This window comes from Cydia pomonella, chromosome 9, assembly GCF_033807575.1.
Source record: "Cydia pomonella isolate Wapato2018A chromosome 9, ilCydPomo1, whole genome shotgun sequence".
Lineage (NCBI taxonomy): Eukaryota > Metazoa > Arthropoda > Insecta > Lepidoptera > Tortricidae > Cydia > Cydia pomonella.
The window spans coordinates 3821498-3848969 of NC_084711.1; the positions used below are offsets into that span (position 1 = coordinate 3821498).

At 38.2% G+C, this 27472-nt stretch overlaps 1 protein-coding gene across 7 annotated transcripts in view; it reads left to right on the forward strand.

The window, feature by feature from the left end:
* Nucleotides 1–27472, forward strand: part of LOC133521123 (uncharacterized) — a 614754-nt gene that overhangs the window by 572676 nt on the left and 14606 nt on the right. For 6 of the 7 annotated variants that reach the window (XM_061855897.1, XM_061855895.1, XM_061855899.1 and 3 more), the window contains 8 exons: nt 1894–1984; nt 18096–18245; nt 21760–21919; nt 22136–22281; nt 22585–22714; nt 22800–24990; nt 25122–25254; nt 26598–26736. In XM_061855897.1, coding sequence (XP_061711881.1) covers nt 1894–1984; nt 18096–18245; nt 21760–21919; nt 22136–22281; nt 22585–22714; nt 22800–24990; nt 25122–25254; nt 26598–26736 — 3140 coding nt within the window. The remainder of the gene's footprint in view (nt 1–1893; nt 1985–18095; nt 18246–21759; nt 21920–22135; nt 22282–22584; nt 22715–22799; nt 24991–25121; nt 25255–26597; nt 26737–27472) is intronic. The other variant, XM_061855898.1, reaches the window with a different exon arrangement.

Consider the following 27472-nt stretch of genomic DNA (forward strand, 5'->3'; position numbering starts at 1 on the left):
TTTAAAAAAAAGCTCAGGGTTGTTCCGCACAAATTTAGCTTGTTCATATATATAAATGCTAGCCAAGGTCAAGGCTTTGAATTTTGTAAAAAGAGGTCTGCACGAATCTAATGACCCTACTCCACCCACAGCACGTATACAACTTTTTTGCGTCAAAAATATCTGATTAACAGCTGTAGAGTTTCCCCAAATAATGATTCCATAACGAAGAACAGATGTGACGTAACCGTGGTAAGCTGTCAGAGCAGTTGATTCATCTGCTACCCTTCTCAGTCTTCTTAAGGCAAAGACAAATCTACTTAGCTTGCTACAAATATTTGTTACGTGCTGTTTCCAATTAAAAAATCTATCGATTGTAATGCCCAGAAAATTCACCTGGTCACAATCATTTATGGTTTGTCCTTTACAATCAATGGTTAAAGAGGCTCGTGGCGTTTTATAATTAGAAAACTGTACCCAAGTAGTCTTATTTACATTCATCATTAGTTTATTATTAATTAACCAATTATCAATATCATTAACAGCATTATTTATTAAGGATTCAAATGTCATCGTCGTATCATCATGAGGTATAATAATCGATATGTCATCAGCGTACATAATTATTTGATGTCTTGTTGCGTGAGGGATATCATTGACATAAAGTATAAATAGTAGCGGTCCTAGAACGCTACCTTGGGGTACTCCTCTCAAAGTAGTTTGAAATGACGATCTATACTGGGTCAATTCATTGTTACTATTAAGTCTGCTAATTTCAACACATTGGCTACGATTGGTTAAATATGATTGGATCCAGTTGGAAGCATTTCCACGAATTCCATAATGTTCGCATTTTTTTAATAAAAGGCAATGGTCAACAAGGTCGAATGCCTTAGACATATCAAAAAATACAGCCACCACAGACTTTTTCCTGTCAATATTGCGCGTAACGTTACTAACTAAAGAATAAGCAGCATGTGTTGTCGATTTTCCCTTTACGAATCCGTTTTGTTCCTCAGCTAATATATTATGTTTCTCTATACACTCTACAATCCTATTTCGCATTACTCTCTCAAATACCTTTGAAAGAATCCTTTTTTGTATTTCGTAGCTAGGGATACATTTGATTATGTCTACGTGAACCGCAAGCTTTGGCGCCCAACAGCTGTTAAAAACAAAAATTTGTTTCTGGCGATCTATTACAGTTTGAATCCCGTTATAAAAATATTTTTTAACTAAGTATTGCGAATACGATTATTTATCACCATTTCAAAATAATCCAATCTTAACCAACAAAGTCCTCAAAGAAAATCTTGAAACAGTGCTCAAAGTGGCAAGTTTTCTAGTTACGTGTGGAAGCACTAAATTACGAACTAAGTGAATATTCCTCTATTGTCTATGCGCGGCACGTGTTTAAGTTGGCAGACATGGAACTGATGGCTCGAACCGTGTACGGAAATTTTGTTAGTGATGTTGGCATTGCTTCCTCCCTATTACAAAGTATACTTATTTATCAGTAGAACATTGTGGTACTGGCGGCAGCTGAAAATTTGTAATTATAAATAGTGGCCAGAGGAAATTATTAGACGGACAGCATTTTGGGTAGTATTGTAGTACCTACAGTAGTAGTAAATATAAGTTATGAGTTATTTCTTTAAATTCTTGAATGTAAAGAAAAAAATATAATAATAAATATTTTATCGTCCTTGAGATACAGTCATTTTTGCAGTTTTGAATGTATAACTCCTTTTATTCCATTACAAGTTGGGTTTGAATTTGTCCTTTTAAAAGGACATCGGGACTTAGGAGGTTATATGTGACCACAAAATCCGTGCATGACACGCTAATACACATTAGACACTAGTAATATGAGCTCTGTGTTCCTTGTATTAAGGTTAGGCTTGCTTGTTGCAGGATGGAGGAGACAGTGCGATCGCTGCTGCAATACAAGGGCCGCGTGGAAACTCTGAAGCAAGAGAAAGCTTCGCTATCTTCCGCCCTGGAGGTAAGCAACATTCAAAATTGTACTTTAACTATTTAGAATACGGTCGTAATTGCTATGACTAGGCGGATCAAGTTACGAGTTTGCTAAAGGAATAGCAAACTCAATTGTAAAAGTGAAAATTTTTGATTATACGTGGGTGAATTACATTTTTTTACATAAAAGTATAGTTAAGAAGCTGTGGTTTGCAGTAACTGTATTTTTATTTTATTTATTTTTTCTTTAAAGATAAATTATAATGGCGTTATTCATAAACGCGTCGCGTCGTTTGTCTTTATCTGTCATTTTGACTTCCGTATTTGTCAGAAAGGGATAAAACATAACTAAATCAGGCCCGTAACGTTTTATGAATAAGGGGGTAAGTCTTTATACAACAAACATCTAAGTTATATGAGCAAATCTAGATCTAGCAGGCAGTTTTTGTCATTATATTACTAAAAAATAAAATACATAAGTATATATATACTTATTTAAAGCTGGTCAATAGTAGCAAAATATCCCACCAAACGAAATTATGATATCGACCATTCGACACACAATGCGTTTTCAAAAAATATTTATTATATGACTAACAACGTCCCCGATATTTATAAAAATATATCGCATCGATCCCTTTTGATCGTAAATTGCCCGAATTCCTCAACTTGTCATATTAAAAATTCAGTAAGAATGCTTGCATGAAACACCAGTTTAAAAAAACCCTTCATTTTATTCACTAATAACATCACTCGTCTCTTATCTTGCCATTTAAGTTACACTAAATTGAACTGTATCTCTTTACATTAAGGTCACAATTGCAATAGCTAAACGGGTTTCATTACGTGCTTGCTATAGTTACATGTTATTGTAATGGAAAATTGAACGTGCTAGGGCATTTTGAACTCTAGCCCTAACTAGTATAACGTGACCTACCGTTCTCTAACAACTATAGGTAAGCTTAAAGTGCACTTATAATGGTTCATCTTAACATTTGCTTCTCCTGCGCTATGTAAGCAATTGGGATAACAGGAAAAAGTCCAAGTTGGCGGGTGATGGCGCTTTTCAGTGTAATAGTAATAGAAAATATGCAAAATGTTTTCTGGACGTACGTAGTATGATAGCCGATTTCTATTTTTTTATTACAGCATGGAATTCTATTGGTATTTTATACTGATTCTGCATTGTAAAGGATATTGCATTTTTATTAAATGGCTTTGCATTTCACATTAAATATAGACAAAGAGAATTTTGTAGCCACGGTAAATTTACTGCCATTTATAGACACATGATTTAAACTTTTAGAACGCTATTTGACATTGATCCTTATTATTTCACTGATATATGTTAAATTTGTTAAATATCAAAAAGTGGCGCCATCTTACCGGGCATAACATAAAGATTGTGGCGCCATCGCTCGAAACGATGCCGCCATACCTTCGGCCTTTGAAGATGGCGCCACTTTTTGATATTTAACAAAATAGATAGATCAAATCTGTCAGTGCCAAAAGTGACATTTCTTCAACCACTAACGTCATATCCTATAATATTTGAATACACTTGTTATTCCAGTTAGCCTTCGTGATTATTATTAGGACCCCGTTTAACATTAACTATTAAATTAACATTCCGCAGTTATGATATACATTTTGTTATAGGTGCCTTTTGTCCATTTTAATATATTCACTCCCTATCACTACGTACGATACAATACAATCTGACACATCAAAGCTTCCAAAATGACAATAGAAAATAATCTATCTTACTTTCTCAACCTCCTATCACATAATCACAACTACTTAAAATTAGAACCTTATTAAAACGGAGCAGGTTCAGTTTTCCGAAAGCAAAGGATACAAGCTACGATTTGGACAAATCGGTATGTTCCCGTTTCGCTCCTGGTCATTGTTGCTCCCCCATCAACGTCACCGTTATCTACGCATTTGAATGGCGGACGCGAATTTTGATTTTTCCATTTCCCGTACTTTTCAATACCTGCCAGTATTTTCATCACTTACAAAACTTGACTCAAACCAACCAGTGTCATTGCGAACTCGAGAACTGTAACAACTATTTATATTTGGGGCTCAATTTAAAATGGTTATAAGCTTAGTGCTCGCTTGAGCTTTTAAATATAATGCCTACTTACCTACCTGTGCCCATTGTAAAGGAACCCCTATTTTTAATATCGGCCCTTAACTTTTTGCGTTGTCAGCGTAGGTGTCTCGTCGATTTTTCGTGCTTTTTATATTTTTGCTGACTTTTTTCCTGGTGTTTATTGCAAATACAACTTATTTTGCTCGTCGTTATTTGCTGGGAATGGGAGAAAATGTCAGCGCCAAACTTTTTTTAACTCGCTTTTTATAAGCAGTTATTAAATTAATTTATGACGTCCTGCATCCAAGCACTTATCGGAAGAAAGACGACTAATTACGCAAAAACGTCCCTTCATACACACTCATAATCCTTCAAAGAACGTCCAGTTATGACCAACCAACGTAACTTGGTCTACCCCTCTTTCAGAACTTAGACCAAACTCGATATAGTTCTAAAAGTGTGAGGGGTCAGGGCAAGTTGGTGAGTATTTTCGAGAATTAATTCGCATCTGTAGGGGCAGTAATCCGAAAATGATCGCCTGTCCCCCTCCTCGATAAATGGGGTTTAATGTCGCTAAACGACCGGCGCCAAATTAAGAACAGACCGGACCGAGAAGTTTTTGCACTAACTTAGACTTAGATTAAATTGTTTAATTTGATTTCTAATCATCATAAAAGTATCATAAAAAAAGCCTACGCACGCAACGTATGCAATGCGTTATGATAATCTGTACACCTAGTGTAAACTTAATTCGATATCGTGACGTGATGTACGGCGTTTGCGTTAAGTATCATTTTGTATGAGATTTTTGAGTTTCCAAAACGTCCCGCTTGGCGCGCTGTTCAAAATCCCATACAAAAACAGAGATATCGCAAACGTGAAAGCTCGTCACACTGTCGAATGAAATTTACAATAGGGGTTCTGAACAATGAAATTTGTATACTTGGAAATTTTCTATTCATGCGTTGCGTTGCGTATGACATGTATGTTTCCAAGCATACGAATTTCAGAGTTCAGATTAACATAACGCATTGCATATGTTGCGTACGTGGGCTCAGTTTATCTTGCCTTTACTGTAACACGGTTAAGTTTTCAATAGAGCTGATAAATATGACTTGTAAACGAAATACACGACGTATTGTCAGACATGAAGGGGCGGACACGTGGCCCGTTGTTGCAGTGACTCATGCGATGATGCATCGGGCTACCCCTTAGTTTGCACTTATGTCATGATGTTTATTTCGTTTACTTTTTTAGACGCGTGAAAAAATAACACAACAACAACGTAAGCCTTCACTTAGGATATGTCATAATGCAAATCTAAATTTCTGTATGACTTAGGCACATCCTAAAGATTAAATTCGCTGAATCAAACTGAAACTGAAACAAAACAAGAAACCTAAAACTGACAATCAATCAAAATAAAACTTGCCTCTCGGTCCGATCCGGTCAAAAGTGACATTTCATCAAACAAAAACATCACTTTGGACACTGACATATTCCGATTCCAAGCAAATTTTTGACGTGTATTAAAGTTCAAATCGGGTCATTAGTCTGCCGCTTAGAAGTAAAATGTGACACCTGTGAGTCCATGTATTGCAAATGTTCCGTCAGAAAGTGACGTTGGTGGCAAAGTTGTCTTCTAAGCCAATCCAAGCGGTAGACATCAATGATTTATCAAGCTAAGTTTCTTACTCTTATTCATATTAAATTTTATAGGTTGGTATAATATAAAAATATAACTATATAAATATAATAAACGTTCTTCATGATTTATCTTACATACTCGTACTCGTCGTTCGTTGGCCGTCTAATAATTCCCTCCGGTCAAATTACTATTTATAGTTAACACTATTTATAGTTAGACATTGTTGTCTTCCCAAATCCCATCTACCCCGGTCAGATAAACCAACATTTATAATATCAAGGGGCCCGACAAATAACCTGAGATGGCACATTAGAAATACTTAAGACTAAGATGGCGGTCATAATGGACGGCTGTGGATAGTTTGATACGGTGTCGTGAGCTGGCTGTCAAATGGCTGTGACGGTTAATGTTTATTTGTTTTTACCCGGCTGCAGGACTGGGAACACCGGCACTGTTGCCAGAACGTACCTTTTAGTACAATTTTACGTATTTTATGCTATAATTAAGTACCAAAGATTTTAGTGTAAAGATTTGTGAATTTTATATTTTAGTAGTTTTGTACCTTACTATTTTACGTACTAGTGTAGTTTTCGTGGCTTATCAATATATCAGTTAAAATAAAATCAGTATTGATTTTGAAACAAAAATTGTATTTAAAAATAAAAATCGTAGCTTTTATAGATTTGTGTTGTACAGTCGCCATCAGATATATCGGAGCAGCCAAGGTGCTCTCAAATATCTGAACACTGTACTTTTAGCTTTCAGTGCTCTGGCTTTCTGGAACAATGTGAAAAAACTAGAAGCAGAGGAGAGCCTAGAATTACATATCTCAGTGAAGTGAAAAATAACGCGTCGTATGAGGAAATCAAAAGACTGGTCCAGAAAAGAAAGGATTGGAAAGGATTTCTCCACCAACAATAGCAAAGCCCTTAAGTTATGATAATGAAGGGCTACAGTATAAGCTACCACAGGTAAATCCACCCAACTGTGTTCCAATAATTTTATTCAGTTTATTTTTCCACATATGAAAAAAAACCTCAAAAGTGCGTCAGTCAAGTAACGTCTCACTTAAAAATATATTAGTGTAATATATTTGTGCGGAAATTTATTAGTAATTTCAAAGTTGGGCGAAGTAGTATGCGTAACAATTGTATTTTTATTGTTACGTATACTTTTGTGAATTTTGGGCGAAGTCTGAGTTGCCAATTTTTGATTGTTTTGAAATAAAACACATTGGACAGTGTTATTTCCTGATAAATGATCGAAAATATTAAGCTAAATTCAAGAAAATGGCCGCTATATCTCCCATTATTAGAGATTAAATACTAGCAGTTGTTTAGGAGAGGATCACGGTTTTTTCAAGTCAAGCAGAGCTTGGTAAGGTTAAATTATAGGAAGTTAAGAAATTTACGAATCGTGGAAAATTTGCCCATATTACAACTGGAATATTAATTAATATATTTTGAGTACAATGGCAACACAAAAGAATTACAAAATTTCGCTAAATAAATCGGTCCCAAATAAATTAATTAAACATCGCCATGGTCACGGCGCAATCTGGGTTTGACACATTAGCATATTAGCAAATTTGAATAGCACCTTAAATATTCGTTTGCACACACCATAACCGAGTAGCTGGCAACACAATTAGTGCGCGGGTGTAGATGCGTGAGGGGTGCACCCTCCCTAGGGATGGGCAGAGACAAACCTAGGTATCAACGATTGTACTTATATATTTTGGAGCTAGTAAAAATATACTCTACTGATATTCCACTGATATTTCTATACTACGGTTCCAGGTTTAAAGTATTCCAATTGGTGTTGTTTTTGTAATCAAAATTGTTTAAATTAGACTAATATTAACGGCTCGCGGTGAGATATGATAAGGTGGCTTATCAATGGAATGATTACATGCATATATGTATATTTACGATACGACGTATTTTCAACACTTGTTAATGTTTTAAATTACTCACGTGGCCTATTCAAAGTAAAAAATCTGCTGTGTTATTGTTATGATACGAACGTAACACTAACAGTGCATTAATGCAAACGGCCTGATTCTAACTATACGATACGTCAAAAATGTCCTAAAGATACGACATGGATTGGATGTGTCAGTGTCAAAAGTAGAAGCACTGAACCGCGAGTGTTGTCAAAATTCGTCAATAAAAACGCCATCTATCTATAAATTAGGTCCCTAACTTTGGCGGCTATGAATAGTAAAATATATAAATTCCACTATTTAAAGTATTTAAACCTAGAATTAGTTACACATCCCTACAGCCCTCGTAACTGCGCCCTTGCACTTCGGAAGGGTGAAGCTGAATTATTGTTTAGCGGGGGACCTTTTAAACCGGGAAACCCCGGCATTGTGCATTGCCGATTTCCCTTCCGCCATTTTAATGTCCGAGTGTGGATGGTGTGGTTTGAGGACTGAGAAACAGCGATTCTGTTTAAAATAATTTAGATAATCTTCTTTGTGTATCAAACTTGTTAAAACTATTTTTTCCGTTATCAATGCTTTGCCACTACTAACCCTCGGGGTGTAGCCCTCAGGACATCTTCCTCAGTGCACATAGTTGAACACAAGCAACGCTGTTTCATGTGTATTGTTGTTTGGGAGACTCCACATTAGCAGAATGTATAACCTTGTCGCCCAATTCCCCATCTCAATAGGTTAGTCTTCCAACCGATCAACTCCTATCCTAATTCTGTTAAGAGCTTTCCATATTTTCCACTTTTCCTTTCCCTTGTAAGCAGGTGTTTAATATATTTGATTTAGATATGGAATTAAATATATTAAAACAGGTCACACGTTTTCCATTCTCGAAGCAGACCTTAAAAATTGCTTTTCAATCCAGCCGTTTTAGACAATTTGGAAACATAGGTACATAAATAAGAAAAATGTTTAATAACGAAACCAACTACAGATTTAGTTTGTGTCCATGACCTCCTCCTTTATGAATGGCTATTTTTAAAATATTGCCTAGTAAAATGCACTCCCACAAAAAAAAATCACGAAATTATTTCATGACTCACACCACACTGAAAATTTGTCTGTATTGTCATTTGTACGTTGCGTGTGTGCGTTTATTACAGTTCCGAGTATTTTTCCCTAACCGACTACCATTGAAATAAATTAACCGAATATAAACCGTATTGCGGCGGTATAAGAACTACAAAGGTTCTGTTAAATACGTGAGTACCTAGTCCGGGGGCGTCGAGTGCTTTTGTGGAATGGCTACGTTTACAAGTATTACATATATCGTTACACTAGACATATGTATTGAAATGGGATTGCATTTTGATATAATTTTATGCCAATTTACATATGTCGCAGGGATATGTTTTTGTAATTGACTACTTTTAGCACTTACATACTATAATTTTTGATTCTAAGTTGAAAAATATTACCTACAAACTAGTGTAGAGGACACCCGACTTCATTCGCGTATAACTCTCGTACTAAATTGCACTTCTTAGGATCTCTTAAAATTTTCATTTGAATTTAGGTAAAAAAGTATCCTACTTATATACATAATCATGCTTTTTCAAACATAATATATCTATATGCGAGGTCTACAGCTCACAGAGTTAGTAGTAATATTAGTCGAATAAAGTGATACGGAAAACTCGCAAAGAATAGATAATAATGTTACACAAAGCTCATAATATGAGCAGCACAAAATATGAAAAAAACATGAACTAACCGCTCAAAACAACGGATTCGCATTTTAAACTGCGAACAAGGCAAGTTATCCATTACGCGATCTACGGGTAGTACGTAATTCCATTACTAGCGTCCTGCGGGACGGCGGCGGGACGGCTGTGGGACGGCTATGCAGGGTCCCCTGATGAATAGACAAACGGCAAACGAATAGAAATAAGTTTTTGGCAAAAAAATAATTTTTAGTACTAGCTTTTATCGTTGACTGTACTTTTCTTTCCACAGGCAACTAATACTCATCGAGACAAATCTAAAAACCCCAAACACATTTAGGTTGCGTTGTTTTATCACAGAGTTCTTATGGCCACCTCCTGTCTCCATCATCAGATCAACTTGATGGTACCATAATATTGCATTGTCACCCGACTTACATATGTATGCACATTTTAAGCTTCATAGGAAACCGGGAAGTGGGTCAAACATTACTTTCAAGATTTGACCCGTAAAAACATAGTTACAATTTACATACATACCTACATTGCAAGTTAAATAAAAGCTTGTAAAAATGTCGGTATCGGTATAATATCTTACGAAAGGTCATCTGACTATTCATACACTACCTATTTCAATTTAATCTTGCCCATCTTAGCTAGGCTCCCAGATCATTTACCTAACTAATTTCAAAAGTACCCTACTTTTAACTTTTACTAGCGATCCGTCCTGGCTTCGCACGGTTTACTCAAAACATTAACAAATTATACACCTACACCTTCCTCAAGAATGACTTTATTGATAGGTGAAAACCGCATAAAAATCCGTTCAGTAGTTTTTGAGTCATAGACTATAGTTTGTTATAGACGAACATACAGACAGACAGAAGCGGTGGGGGACTTTGTTTTATAAGGTGTAGTGAAATCCCAATTTTCAGGGTTTCATTGTTTTTAGAAAAACTGTTTATACATTCACTGCCAGCTCGAGCTACGCGCTACGAACGTGACCGATAACACGGTTTTCCCGTTTGTAGCGACAATGGCCTACGAACAGAAAACCCGTCGCTGGCATTGAATGCGTTAAAGCTCCAATTAAAATATTGCAAATTAATTAACGTAATTTATGTTTAAAATTATCCTCTGAAAAGATTATCGTACACCTTTCAAAAGAAACATTACTCCTAAACATACTAGAAAAAATCGGCCAAGAGCATATCGGGCCATGCTCAGAGTATGTTTGTTGAATACCCCTATTAGTTTTGAAAGACCTTTCAAACGATATCCCACACTTTAGGGTTGAAGCAAAAAAAAAATTCACCCCCACTTTACGTGTAGGGGAGGTACCCTAAAAAAATTTTGTTTTATTCTACGACCTTGTCGGCTTTATTGATTTATATATCCATGCCAAATTTCAGCTTTCTAGCACTAACGACCACAGAGCAAAGCCTCGGACAGACAGACAGACGGACATGGCGAAACTATAAGGGTTCCTAGTTGACTACGGGACCCTAAAAATGGCAACCCTGATGCGGCTGCGGGACGAGAGCGGGACGGAAGCGGGACGCAAGCGGCAGGAATCGGCCGCATAGTTCCCTAATGAAACCAATTAACTAGCCGCGTAAAGCGCGATGGTATTTTCGAGTAAGATTGTTTGGGTGATAATTCTATTATGATATCTATGCATACATGTTTCTTGTTTTGGGGGTTTCACGTTTTAAAAGGTTTACTACGTGTAGGTGCTTTTAAATATGTCGTTCTATACATAATGTTCTCGAACGGTAACGGTATTTATTGGTGTGATGAGCATCAGAGCACAGCGAATATTTGTTCCTGAGTGGGTGTTTTCTATGTATATAAGTATGTATTTATCTATTTATGTATATATCGGCGCCTAGTACCCATAGTACATACTTTGCTTAGTTTGTAAGATTGTCCCCTAATATTTATAATTTTTATCTATTCTATTTTCCATGGAATGCTAAAACCAAAATTTTTTTCTGAACTTGCTTTGTTCAAAACTTAAAGTTCAAAATAATTGGAAGCGCCCCTTGTTTTTCTCTTTCAACATTTCTAACCGAAATGCGAGTTATAATAAACTTCTCTAATAGTCTAACCATTGTGGGGTGCAGCCCTTATAATATAACCTACTCTGGATGCGTCTAGAAACTTTAAAAATACAACTTAGATCAAAAGATTTGAAGGTACCCCTTGTTGTTCATTTTTAGCATTTGTAAGAAATACCAGTTGTAATAAACTTTTATTTTATTCACTAGCAAGAAAACTGAAGGGTGCCGTTACTGGTATCTATAACCTCTAGCTAAAACTTCTCTAAAAAAACATTTTTAGGATTCTGTAGCCGCAGAAAGAAAAACGGAACACTTATAATTTCGTCCTATACAGTCGGTCCGTCGGTTATTTGCATTTTCAAACCAAACATATAATCCGTGTTATAAAGTTTCATATTTACTAATAGCCTACCGTTGAGGGGTAGCCCTTTATGATCTACCCTGAAACTTTAGTTCGGTTATTCGGCTAATATTGCCAGTGCGGTTGCTGGGTTTTAAATCATAAGAATCAGCGATAGATTTATAATTATAATTTTCTAGTGATATATTCGTAAGCGTTTCCAGACAATTGGGAAACCTACATTAAATTATTAATATGAAAATAACCGGGTCTGAAGGAGTTTTAGCGTCACCTCACCACCATTTCATAAGTTTCTAGAACCTATATTGTGCAATAGTATTGGAAACGTACGGCCCAATTAGAACAAAATGTCACGGGATGGGTATCGCTGTGACATCTTATAAGCATCATTTGAATTGGGCTCTTAGAAACTGAATAAAGTAGGTGATATATTTGACAAATGAACGCTTACTTTAAATTCGGCTTTTTAGTATTAATCTCGGCATTGTAAAGATTCTTCGATATTCCTATCAAATTCATACGATTTTTCACAAAGATCTGATTGAACCTACAAATACAATGTCAATGAACCTACTCATTTCCCTAAACCACAAGAACACCTACACAATAGTCGTGTATAACCCGCTACGGATTATGCCTTGTTGCCTTCATTTCAACTTTGAAACCTCTTGGATCGGAATCCGATAAGATAATTTGATGTAATTGGAAGGTAATACCGCATCCTCTTCAACTATTAATGCGCGTGGATATCTACATACTCATATTGGATTACATAAGGTATATTGCGGTATCTTCGAATGCAGGATAATAATAAAGATTTCAAATATCTTAGGGCCGGATTGTCTAATCTTTAGTGTTAAGTGTCCATACTATTGTTACATTGCGTGTAGTAGCAAATCTATGAACTGGCACTAAATACCAATTGATGGATAAATGTGTCCGCCATATTCTATTCTGTTTTGGTAACTAGAAGCACTTTCTACTGTAGCACCAGTAATGGCTCCTCTACACGCTGGCCCAGCGCTGGACGAGCGAGATGGCAATGCGATGTTTGGAAGCACACACCACGGAATGGGCCACGTGTAGATGCGTACGCACCATCGCTGACCCACTACCTTTGATATGCGGACGAAAAACCGACACCGTGGCCATCCCATCGCCTTCCCGCTGCGCCACAAGCCATCCGAAACTCTACACGCTGGCCCATATTAGTGGGCCACTATGATGTTGATGGCCCATCGTATAGAGGAGCTATAAGCAAGATGCGGTTCGTACGTGCGTTGCAGTAGCGTGTGTTGCCAAAGTATAAAGATAGTAAGCATTTTCAAAATTACCCCGCTTACGAAATTCCCCAGTGCCCGAAGTATAAAGCCCGACCAGAAATATATGATCATTGTCAAGAGGGCGCTGTTATTCTCATGTATAGAGTGGCAGTTCCGCAATATGGCGCGTGATCATATATTACTGGTCAGGCTTTACCAAAATAGACATTTAAGGAATTAAGACTTACGCAGAGTAACTGATAGGTACTTGTATTTTACACAATCACTCACCAAAATCGAACACACAACATAATACGAAAATGTATTACTTATTATTATTAAAAATTCAATGTAAAAATCTTTACATAGATACACAATGACGGATACCTACTTGACAGACTGACGTACGTCAATAAACAACAGAATAGTCTTTATTTGTAACCAAACCGAAAAAGTTATTAATGATTGAAGCAACTCTGATTCCAATCTTCGTCCACCTAAGCCCGCCTTGGCTGTGTTTAAAAGCCAAAATAATGACTACGAATTAATTAGCAACCGAACTACCTATTCGCAAACAGTCAATCCAATGAACCAAATGCTTTCATCAAAGCATCTACTCTACACGTCGCTACAAACAAAGCTAATGATGTCTACGCCCACCAACTTATCCAAGCCATCAATCAAACAAAAATAGTCTTTAACATAATGTAATAAAGTTTTCGATATGTGACAAATAAGTCCAGGTCCCTATACTCCAGGCCATGATTAATGATACGCGTTTAATTCCAGTTATTGCCGCAGCGGCGCCACCCGCGCTGAAAGGGCTTTTGTAAACTATTTTCGGATTAATCTTGACTTACGCCATTTGTGTTGATTCGATGGGATTCTGCAACGTCATGTCGTAATAGTTAATTGCGTCAGTGATTCAATTATGTGTGCGAGGATAAATGGTTATAGTAGATACGTGTATCGAAAGTCAATTTTCGAATACAGTGCACTACGATGTCATGTACGTATTACGTGAATAACAGATCCATTGGATTTTTAAAGTTCTAATAGGCTTCAAGTTAAAGATAACCTAATTGCTATAACAATGTAAATAATAGAAGAATTAATATAATAGGACATTATTAAGTACACAAATTGACTAAGGCCCACAGCTTAAAAAATAAAGCTGGAGTTGTGAGTGCTTACACAACGATTTATAAATACTTAAATACATAGAAAATACTCAGGTATAAATATCCGTTGACATTACACAAATAGATGCCCTTAACAGGATTAGAACCCTAGACCATTGGCTTCATAGGCAGGGTAGGCATTCACTACCGATCTGACAGGTAGTCCAAAAGCAAGTTATAATTGCGTATTGTGTGTTTTTAATAGTAATTATATTATTTATAAATGACCATGTTACCTTGAAATCGTAGGTACATTGTCTCTGATTTTTCTACTACATGTGAAAAATGACAAAGTGCTTCTTACTAATGGATCTCAAGTTAGCGTGTAAAAAATATATATAGGCATATTGAACTTAACAAACGTCCCTGAGAACTTTTTACTCAATGTCATTTCATTTCCTATTCCCATTTATTTATAGCGAGCATAAAAATGCAAACTCTGATGCCGTGCCCGGTAATGACAAAAGAATAACATTTGATAAATCGACACGGTCACTAGGGGTCGAGCAATGTCTAACCACGAATAACGAATATACCAGTACAATTACTGTCTTAAAGTTATTTCATAGTTTAATTTAGGTAGCCGAATTATCTTCAGACTTCTTCCGTATAGAAGTCATTAAAAACTGTTCAACCTGATTTTCACCCCTTTTTCATGTTTCTTCAATGAACCTGCAAAATTACAAATAATTCACAATATAACAAAATAAAATTAAATACAAGTTATTGTAATACTAGATGAGACAAACATTTTTTTAATTATAAACCATTTTTTTTGTAAATACTTAGATATTTCATATACTTACAACTTATTCCCTCCTTGACCCTACACTTAACTGTTGTTAACACGTAAACAAAAAGTTGTTTGCCAATACATCCACCCAAAATTCTACTAGTATTGTTTCTTAATTCCCTGTCGATTGTGAAACTGTTTGTTAACAATGAACTAACTACTGTAATATTAGTAGAATCAGACCAAGACAAGACTGCAACGATTTTAATAGAACACGCAGTGCAAGTGTTATGTTAAACGTCAAACGTATATGAAATTATGACGTATAAATAACACTTGCACTGCGTGTGCTATCAAAATCATTACAGACTTATCTTGGTCTAACTCTATTGTATCTGTCACTAAGTTAAAAAACGGTCAGTTTGTTTATTAACTGCGGCATTAGGCCGTTGCTGGCGTGAAACTAATGACAGGTAATGCATTTATTCGGAATGGTCATGTACATTACTCGTTCCGGATTTAATAAGCCAGTTATTACTGCCAGCAGGTGTAGAATTTAAAGACCGCTGCAGTTATATTTCTGCTGGTAAACCACGTTTTATTACGCAATTTCTTTGTTAATCAACGTTAAATAGGTTTTTCATGATTATTTTACAGAGTCCTAAAATTACAAATTGCAGTATGTATTTTAATTAAAAAATATGTGCAAGTTTACCTTGCGTACTTACTATAAGCTTATGACAAATTTATTCTTAAGTTCTTGATTGTTGCAAAAATATATAAAAATCCAATGCAGAACCTTTTAAATTAATTGCTCCGTCCCGTCATGTCTATAGTTTCAAGGATAACGCAAATATTTGTACACAACTCGACATATTGCGACTTTTAATTTATTTCCATTTTGTGTTGTTTAAACATACTTACTTATACTCTTTTCTTACTGTATCACTACTTATTTACCTACTCTTAATATAGACTTACTTTGCCTTATTTAAACTTATAATATAATGTACCCGCTATGAGTGAAATTCCTTTTATATTTCTCATTTCATTAAACCTTAACATGAAACCCGACCAAACTCCATTCATCTACTTTAAACAGAACGCTGAATTCTAGATAAAATAAATTTAAATATAGACTTAATTGTAACGTATTAAAAGCGTAACTCCAAGGGTTATTTACGGTGATTTATGGCTTTATACCTTTCAAAGTACTTTTCGATTTCAAGTTATTTTCTGTCATTGATGGAAAAGCAATTACAGTACGGGGATTCAGTTTAATTAGCTGCTTCAGCTGCGGTCACGAATTCCAAATATAAATTTTATAAATTCACTGCAACGGTAAAATTCCTGCGCTAATTTAAAATTTGATTAAATTCAGTTCGCGGCCACTATTTTTGTCCTCAATTGTAATTACATATTTGTCTATGGTTTTTAACTTTTTTTAGTATAATATAACTTTCTGATAGAAAATATGTTCTTGCAAAATGACAGCGTCAAACCAAAAATACTCAATACTCTTTCAAAACAAAAATCATCTCATTTTTCCAATAGTAACCTGTATAAAATATAACAGTAGTGCTAATTTAATGTAAATATTTACTGTGTTATGTTGTTTACTATTACGGTAAATACATCAAAGGTTTTTATTGATTGCGCTTCAAAGCGAACTCTTTCTTTTAGCATCCAAAACAATCTGCAAAATGCCTGCAGAATAAAAATAAAAGGAAAAGAGCGCCCAAATTGACAAAACCATTGTATTTCTTCGTTAAATAGACAGAGGGCCTTTTTACTATATCCTCAAAAACAAACCATTTAGAAACCAAACACAGATCTGGAATAAAAGTCCAAATTAGCAGCAGCATCATTCAAGCCTTCCCCTTGTATCAACCGCATGTTGTTTCAGACAGACAGGCGCGCAAACAGACAAACAGACTCTTTGTGTCTCACCCTAATGAAAGGCATATACTATAAACAATGCTGTCAACCGCGGCCGTATCTCGACGCCCCAAAGACTAAATTAGTCAATAAAACTGCAGCTTTAAATTGGCAATTGGACCGTGTCACACCAGGGACCTTCAACTATGAATGGAAAACTCATTCCTAATGTTAAACCGAGGCCGATTCAAATTTTATACATTCTTATAGTTTTTATCTTATTATGATACTACCTTGACACGGATCGCAGTGCATCTCACGCGCACCAATACGAGCGATTTTCCTAATGACACGAATTATCCCGTGTTCGCGCTGGGATCAATCAGCGTGAAGGATCAAGGTCGTATGAAAACATGATCGAAACCTTAACAAATTGTTTACTCAGAATCGACCTTACTGTTGGTCGATTGGAACGCGGGAGTTCAAATAAAACTGGTTTGTTTATTTTAGTAACTGTGGGCGGCTTAATTAAGAGTGCGAATGATGGGAGTTTCGGGGTGTTTTTTAAATGATAATGGGCCGAGTGAAGCCGTGACGCCTAAATATGAAGCTTCATTTGCGGGCCATGTCGCTTAAATTGGTTTCCGGGAGTTAACTAACGGGCTCTGGGACGCGAGGTTGATTAGATGTGTTTGGGATATATTTTGAATATTCTCGAAATAGTTTTCAATTAGTTACAGACAGCTGCAGAGAGAGGTGACCCCCGTGCATACAATCAGTCTATGCAGGGGGTCACCTCTCTCTGCATCTGACTCTAGATGCTTGCGTTTTAAGCAAGTATACATTTCGGTGCGATTTATTATAAAAGACGTCATTATTTACCATGGCCTATTGGTATTATTTAATCAGAATGTGAAACTACTGCTGCTCACTTTTAATAATGAAATTGAAAGTAGAATGAAGCAAAATATATAAGCTTTAAATTACGTTATAAATCAGCCTTACTTAATATATGGAATTTGCTGTAGCTTTTGTCCCTCAGAGGAGTAAAAAAAATTATCTTCAATATTCACTACCAAGCAAAAATGGTTACAAAATTGCCGATTTATACTCCGTCCAATTATTACTAAATGCTGTAGCATGGCTGCATTTCATTGGCAAAACATGTTGTCAATCTAAAATTGTACAAATGTCCAAAATATAGGTACTGGTTTTTTGAATCGGCAAGAGCTTTAGCATGGCTTCCTTTCAGGCTTCAGCGGCGCATTACCAGAGCCAGCTGTCTGCGCTGACGGCGGAGAACGAGCGCCTGCGCACGCAGCTGGCGGCGGGCGGTGGGGAGCATGAGCGACGGCTCGACGATGTCGCGCAGCAGGTGGTCCGAGCATTACTGTCACAAAAGGTAAATCAACAGCATAGAGTGCTTTAGAACTGGTGGTGTGCGGTAAGCTTCAGCGGCGCATTACCGAGCCAGCTGTCTGCGCTGACGGCGGAGAACGACCGCCTGCGCACGCACCTGGCGGCGGGCGGTGGGTAGCATGAGCGGCGGCTCAACGATGTCGCGCAGCTGGTCGTGCGAGCATTACTGTCGCAAAAGGTATTTAATAATTATCAACAACTCTTTACTGCTAAAGACAGACCTAGACAATGTTCTAGGCCTTACTCATTCAACCAGCCATGCTAGCAGAATAAAACTAAGTAGAGAACAAGAAGGAATGGTCCAAAGGCAAAGGAACGGTCATACAATACAACAACATGAGTTGGGGCATAAAGTGTTAGGTTTTTAAAAATGATACAAGATGCTCGACGGCGTTGTAGAACGTCGTGTAACAAAACAAATAATGTGTACTTTAGGACAATCTAAAAGTCTTCAAAATACAACAAATACCCAGTTTCTGCTACAGCAACAAATTTAAAGGTCAGTTAAAGCTTGCTTATCCACTATATTGCATGAAAATCCTAACGCACGTCGTTTACCCAAAACAAATCCTTAAAATTAATTCGCTAAAAACAAAACCCGCTTAGGCACCCAAATATTTCACACAATTCGACGCAATTTCTGTGTCTCTTAATCCAGTAAAAGCATTAAGATGCATCCCAGAAATTGTTTTCTCATAATTATAGTCGACCTGTTTCGCCGTCGCGGATTATGCGGCTACATTCGCACATAAATCGCCTGAAATGGGACACCCCGGTTTTAGCTGTTACCGTAATAATTTCCAAAGCCTGGCCCGCAGTAATCTGGACGTAATCTGGCCGATAATGCGAGTGTTTGCGTTTAAATCCAGTTTGTGAATGTCCGCCATGTTGTTTTAGTTTTGGCGCGAACTTCACAAAGATGGCGCCGGGTGCACGGAACGGCTGCGTTCATTTGATTGTTTTTGAAAGTTTAACAGGTGTTCTCTGTGGGAACGTTTAACTTTTGTGAAGAAACTTTTACATTGAGATTGAGCGAGTATTAATGGTTACTCGCTTTAGGTTGCGTTTATTTTATTCCCTTTGACTAACTTTCTCAAAATAACACTAACCCACCACCCTATATGAATGCTTTTTAACGCTTGTTTATATGTTGTTTGTTAGTCTTTGTTTATTACTTTTTACAAGCTTTAATTTAACTTGCCTAATATGATGATGTGAGTCAAATCTTGGAAGCTAAATTTGACCCACTTCTCGATTTCCGATTGTCCTGAAATATTGCATACATATGTAAATCGGATGACAATGCAATATTATGATGACATCGAGCTGATCTGACGATGGATACAGGAGGTGGCGCTGGAAACTCTGTGTTAAAACAACGTAAACTAATTGTGTTTTGGGTTGTTGTCTGTGGAAAGAAAAGTACAGTCAGTAAGAAAGTTTGTCTCAAAAATGAAATTTTAGCTAAAAACTTATTTAATTCCACTCACAATTTCCTACTTGTAATTAACACCTTTATGTCAATTTCCACCTAATTTAGCTGAAACCCAATAACGCAGACAGGCTTTCATCTCGACTCGACCCTCTAATTATTACTTAAGATAATTTCTCAAGACGTTCCACACATGGCGCCCTAACATCTGCATATCAAGCCCATTATATTATCAATAAACTCAGGGGATGATCAATCAAATCATAAGCTGGGTGACGTTGATTATATTCTGGAGATATTATGAGTCAAACGGCGGTATAATGTTGTGATGAGAGAATTGTGAGATACTTGGTTATTAATCATTGTCTTTGCTTATCGAAATTTCACAGGTGGGTACTTCAGGCTATTATTAATTTAACCTAATACCTGGTGAAACTGGCAATTTAAATAGGTAGTAGTAGATTTTTTACATGTCCCGAAGCAATTTATAAAATTATAAAATATGTTAAACATAATAGTCAACAGTAACAGACCACTCCGACTTTACATACCCACCATTCCGTGAAAAAACTCTAAGCACGAAATATCTGTTTTAATCATTAGAGTTATAAATCAAACGGGATCCTTTTTCTTAATAAAAAAGTCCGTTTTTAATTTGTTTTCCCTATTAAGCACATAAGTACCTACCTATAGGGACCGTGTGCGCGTTGGAGGGTCTGCCAGAATCGGAATCTTGTCTGAATCGGAAACATAAACATGTATGTACATTGACACCTAACACCAAATTGAGTGCTGCCATCTACCGTTCTAGTACCTTTTCTTATGCATAGTAGGTTATGCAATCTTATGGGCTACATTGGAAGCATAGACTTCACATTTACACCTCGCGCCAAAAATCTGACGTCTCCTGTGTTGCTCCCTAAAGTTATGCACACTCCCTATACATGTGTTTGTGAGGCGTTACAAACTTCAAAATAAGTGAAAGCATGTTATTTAATATGGCTGACGTCTTGAAGTTCCTGCTAATGACGCGACGCGAAGCCGTCCAAATTCGGAGACTTCCGTAATTATAATTATCTCCTGCGTTTGGCGGCTTTCAAAAATATTATATTTCAACCATCTTAATTAAACTCATACGCCTTTAATTAATGTTTAAACTAATTTAACAAAGTTTGGAAATCCTTAAACAAACTCTAAGGGGCCATGCTTTCGAATTTTAAGTTGGCAACACTGAAAGCAATGTCTTGTTGCCATCTCCTATCTGCATCTCCCCTCCCCTTCTAATTACCGCTTGTCAATTACTTCTACTTGAATTTAATTTAACTAATGAAGCGTAATTAAAATATACGCGTTTGTTTTGAAGATGTCTGACGATCCCAGAGTGGGGTCGAAACGATCTCGTAATTTATATCGTTCAGTACAAAATTCTGATTAAAGCTTTATATAAATTCACGAAATAGCCTCTTTACTTGGCAAACATTATTCTTATTGAAAATTTGGAGCATTTGGTTCTGGTTTCTGCGCTGATGGGTCATTTATACGGTTTTGGGTTCTAAAGTGAATAATAATGGCTTTATTATACCCGTTTAATGGTGACGTAGCTTAAGAACTGCCAAATACAGAAACAATTATTTCCTGCTATGCTCTATTCATATTTTGAATATACAGATTAATAGATGATTTAGGAAATAACCGTTTTGCAAGACTGAACTGATCGCATAAGTGCTTCGTGAACTAAGTTATGTACGGAGCACAAAAAATATAGGAATTTATTTATTTGAATTGATACTTTGTGCGCCACGTTGTAGCTAATCCAACCTGATGCCATTCTAAGAAAAACATCGTAAGGAAACTTACATACAGCTGCGAAAGAGTTCTAAGATGTTTGTAAAGTCGGCAATACACAATGAATTATAGTTTCCTGGTCTTAGTATTTTGAGAGAGACTCGTGCTTGTCTGTTGGTGTTGTAACTTTAACCCTTAAAGCGTACTACTCGTATAAGTAAAATGAAGCTTTAAATTTAACTGACTATCCACACTTACCAAATACTTCCGTAATTTCCAGAGCGTGCGCGAAGAGCTGGGATGCGCACGAGCACGCGTCCGAGAGCTGGAAGCTCAGAACCGAGCGCTTAGCGCGCTTCTAGTCCGCCAGCTACGCCCTGTCCCGCGGCCCTCGCCGGCCACTCCGCACACACCGCTCACGCCCGCCAGAGACCTGCAAGGTAAGAACGAGAAGGAAGATGGTCTTAGTGCGCTGCTAGAGCCTAGCCAAACAGAACATGCCGATGGCGTCATGAATCACCCCACTGACTGACTGTTCTGTTTACTGAAGATCTCTCTTTTAAGCCTTTATCTTCATTTTGTACGGTAGGCAGCTTTATAGAAGTCCAAGGTCTCACTAAAAAACATTTTTAACCTTAATCTTCTCCAAATTTCAGTGCATCTCGTAGACGTAGGCTCCTGTGGCTCCCTGATCTCGTTCCGCGACTCCCCGCCTCCTCCACCGCCCGGTCCTGCGCCCGCGCTCTGCCACGACGACAAGCGACGGCACCAGATACTTGCGGACATTTGGACTGAACTTAAGGTAAACTGAACTGATGCACAATTGGGTAGTAAACCAGAAATATGTAAAAAAAAGATAAGAAGACGCAGTACGGATTTTGGACTGGGGTTTTGGTGAGAGGATCGACAGAAAACCAACAATTATTCTGACTTGAGACGATACCTACTAAGCAAACCGACGTGTTTTGACTGACGGATTATTGACAGCAACTTCAGATGTTTTCGAATTATATAGCCCATAAAATTGCGGATGAATAGCTCATTAAATTGTTTCATGGACTTTTGGACACTTTCCCCTTATAGCTTATCTTTTTTGTGTCTTCAGGGCTTGGAGGTGACCCCTGCTAACCTGGCCCGAGCATTGTCTGCAGTAGACCCGACCCTTTGGGCAGCGCCACCCCGACCAGCCACGTTAAGCCTCAACATGCCACAAGCCTGTTCAGATCCTGTTAGAGGTAGTATATCAGTATGATTCATATAAATAGTACTGTAGGAAGAATCTTAGAGTGGACATTCACATGGTTTTCGTAAATATTTCAGATGGAGCAGGGGATAAGGTGACAGAAGAAGAAAATTGCGAGACTGGAGAAGCAGGCGCAGAGTCTCCTGAAAGCGGCGCCAAAGATGAGGGCTACTCCACAATGTCCAGCGATGTTCAAGCCGACGCGTCAAGGCAGAGTGACCATGCGGCGGACAGAGCCCTACCTGACCTTAACGAAGCGTCTGATGAAACAGATAATCAAACAATAGTATCCATAAACCCCAGAGAATCTCGCCGGCACGCAAGGCTACTAGGAACCGATGCGGATTATATATATTTTCCAATCGGTGTAGCGTTCGCTGGAGTGCGAGGTAGCTACCCTCCCTCACGACCAGTTTTGCCCTTTCAACACGTTGTGAGAAGCTTCTCCGATTCTCATCTTTGTCTGAAACTACTCGCTGGAACAACATGCCCAACGAGTTGTCTAGACAGCCCAACCCCTAGTTCAGGCATGTTAGTTTTAGATCTAAACCCAGGCCCAGAGAGACCACTGAGGCGAACAGCAATTGTATCAACAACGAGTTCTGAACGAGTCTCATGGGGGAGTACGGCAGACGAGCGCGCAGATGGTTCGCAGTACGATGCTGACTATGTTCAACATTGGCTCGAGCTAGATGATGCCAGGTCAGCCTTACAACAGCGACATCGAGATATAGCCGAGCTGGAGTACGACAGAGCGGAATTAGAAGATTGGAGCTTATCACTATCATGTGAGGATCTCAGAGACAGACAATCTCCATTCGCTGAAATAACAACACCTGGACAAATTTCGTTATCGACACTACCGAGTATAAGAGAAGATGATGCTTTAGAACTTGAGGAAGACGTAGGTGATTGTTTATGGAACGACTGTGGTTTCGCGACAATCGAAATTGACGAGTGTAGAATAGGAGAAGACTTAGAGACATCAGAAAAGCGGTGGGAATGTTCCAGAACTCATTCTCCTGGTGGCTCGTGGTCTAGTGCATCGGACGCTCCAGACAAACGATCAAGCACAGCGCTGAGTGAAGATGGCGATTGCGCAAACGTAGGGCTTGATTTCACCCGGGACTTTTATAGGCTAGTTAAATATGAGAGCACAAAAAGCTTAGCATCAAATTCCTCAAGAGGTTTACCGACAGCTGACGGCAATAACCATTTACGGTTTCACGATGTTCAAGCTATGGCATTGCAAGATCGTGAGCAAGCGCTTCAAAATGTACTTAATTTCATCGCAGAACAGCAAAAATATTGTCGTGATAGAGAGGAATCTGATTCCATGTCTTCAAGACCCGTATCTGAAATAAGAGAACTACCACCTCCATACGCGGCTGCCGATTTCGATGATGATTCAATAGGACCGCGAAGCGAAGTTTCAGAAGACCGGCCACGACCAGACTCTTTTAGTAGCTTCTCAGAAAACGACTCCTGTGACGTCCTTCCTGAGAGGCCGAGAATCCAATTTTGTGATACCGTATCCGAGCCAAGGTCTACTCCACGTTTCATCGAACGTGAAGGTCCTTACGTAGAGTCAGAGGACTACTACGACGAATTTACACGAACCGACAACGATGAAAATGAATTAGAGGAGCATCACCTTTTAAAAGTACAACGGAAGAATGAAATCAATAGAACGAATGACCTAAGTAAAATTACTGATTTAGACATGTCTGAAAAGTTCGAGGAGAGGTCATGTGATATTGATTCTAGTCAACCAGAGGATTTTAAAGAGACTGCTGTAAAAATATTGTTGAAGCAAGGCTTAAGCGAGAGGCCAGAACTAGATACGTGTCTTATAAAATCATCGAGCTTCCCCTTCGCCGGCGGCGAGACTGAAGTGTCTTTAGTCGAGGAAGTGCTGAGCGCTTGTAGGCGGAGCACGGGAGCTTTAGTTACCGTTCCCGAAGAAGAGGAGAATTCATCTCCTGAAACGAGCTCGCCTCAAATGACGGAATCGAATACGACCAGCACTTCCACTGCTGAAACTGTGATAGTAAGTAATAAGGAGAGGGAGAGGCCAAAAGAGAAGAGTCGTATACCGATGTTGCTGGGCGGGAAAAGGCCGCCGTCGTCGCCGCGAAGGTCGAAGATCCCCGTGGTGGAGAAGAAATGTGTGGCAGCGGCGCCGGAGCCGATCATCGTCAAACAGGAGCACACGCTCAGTTTCCATGAAGCTGCTACTTCTAAGGACGTCATTGAAGAACTGAACAGGTTAGTTTCATCATTATAAATTGCTTCATACCAATGTAATCATAGAGAAAATTAAAAATGATGTTCACAACCTTGGGATAAAATTGTTCTACAATTGAATTTCGGAAACAATTTTTTTTTGTTATTTTCAGAATGATCCGTCAGAATGAGGGCGCCTCAGAAGTGAAGAGTGAAGAACGAGGGCCGGCGCAGAAAGATGGCGCACTCTGGGCACCGACCGGCTGGGTCCATGTTGAAAAGGACATCGACTTCAGCGACCCTAAGGTAAAATCACAACCTCTTTGCATCAAACAACATCCTTTGAAGTCAAAATAGTCGATGTCTCTCGAAATTGCTGATGTCCACGCAATGGTCACATTATTGGATTTTGGACCAAGCGGAATAAACGTAAAATCAGTGTAGGTTAGGTACACAATTTATTTCCAGTTATCTTATGATACTGTCAGGTTAGCGTGCATGAACTGTAGGAGGCAGCACAGGAGCCGTCAGATTTTTGGCGCGAGGCATAAATGTGATGTTTATTGTTCCGATGTAGCCCACAAGATGGCAGAACCTACTATGCACAAGAAAACACGTGACGTGTAAATGTACATATTTATGGTTCCGATTCAGGCCACAAGATGGCAGACCCTCCAACGCGCACGGTCCCTATAAAGTAATAATGTTATGTAAGTATTGTCATAGAGTTGCAGTCCTTAGGGTCAGAGCTAAGGCAAAACGAGGACTTTCGCGGAATGGGAAGAACCCGATTATAAATTGTAGATTAATTGGTGATAATTTGTGACGTATTTAGTAAAATATTATTGTTTGAATTCATATAGTAGGTACGTCATCCCATAATGAGTATTTTATCGCTCTCGATTATTAAAATTACTGATTAGTTGATAACGTTTTAATATATATTATTTAGTCGTAGTATAAACTATATTTTAAAAAGACTTGTAAATAAAATGAATGTTTTAGCAATAATGTTTTAAATGATCAATCAATATCTACGTACGATAAGGCTTGTTTGTTTATTGTTTCTTCAACGGTGTTCAACGAAAATTTATTCTAAAATGTGAGTTACTAAAAGTGCTTATATATGTTTCAAAAAAATTGCAATGTCTCAATTTCCTAGTCAGTAGCTAAATATCCAACGAATACAAGGAAAAGTAGGTTTCGTAAGTCTATTTGACTTACTTCGACTAATAGTAGAAAAAATACCCAGTGCTCTATTATAACTTGTCTTACTACACGTAAGAGAGGGGTAAGATAACTAACCCGAGGGCCACATGACGGCCTTTTTTGGCCCAAGGGTACCGGATTATGCTCTGACTTTATCATTCCTAGGAGTGTTCGTAATGCAAAAAGGACCAGGGCGATTTTTGAATTTTGAGCGCTAGATTTAATCACTCGAAAATCTGTGGGAAACGGACAAATGCTATTTTTGAAATACGAGTGATAGAAATTGGGAATCTAGTGGTATTGATTACTCGTTTTCGATTCTATCGGTAGAATTTAAATGTCTAGTAGTGGAGATAGTATTAAAGGGAGAACTCGAAATCGAGCAATCGAAATCCAAAAATCGGCCCCCAGTGCTTTAGTAACAGTTGTCCGTGCCGCAGGCGCGCGCCAACCTGCTGGACGTGATGCTGGCGTCCAGCGACTCGTCGCCGTCGTCGTGCGGCTCGTCGCCCGCCGAGCCGCCGCCGCCCGTCTACTCGCGCCTGCACCGCCTGCACCGCTCCCGGAGGCAGAAGACCGGTAAATACACCATACACTACATAGACACCGCCTTATGGGTGTATTCCCCTGGCCGGTGGGCGGGCACAGATGGTAATGATTCAATCACAGATGGAAATAATTTCAATAATTTATTTTCATCTGTCCCCGCCGGGCAAAGACGGGAAGGATTCATTCCTAACCTAATCATTATCCGCCCATAGATGCGAATACACAGCCATATGAAGCGTTTACAAAGAGCACGAGGTCATCACACATAGCTGTGATTTTACTTGTAAAACTCTACGGATAAATCAGCACTAATGAGTTATATTCTTCTTCCATTGTATACTGTAACAACCCAGGTACACCGTTAAAGCAAGTTTAGTAAATATTTTTAATTTATACGAGTACGGCGTTCATAGCCAACATGCCAATCTTTTACGCTCCGTAGCGGACGATACGCAACTATTCCTTCCTCGTGTCGTCCAGACATTTGCCACGGCTCGACTCATGGGAGCCTGAAATCCGCTTGGCAACTAATGCCTAGAATAGGCGTAGGCTCTAGTTTTTACGAAAGCGACTACCATCTGACCTTCCAACTTCCAACCCAGAGCGTAAACTAGGCCTTATTGGGATTAGTCTGGTTTCCTCACGAAGTTTTCCTTCACCGAAAAGCGACTGGTAAATATCAAATGATATTTTGTACATAAGTTCCGAAAAAATCATTGGTACGAGCCGGGATTAGAACCCGCGACTTACGGATTGAAAGTCGCAC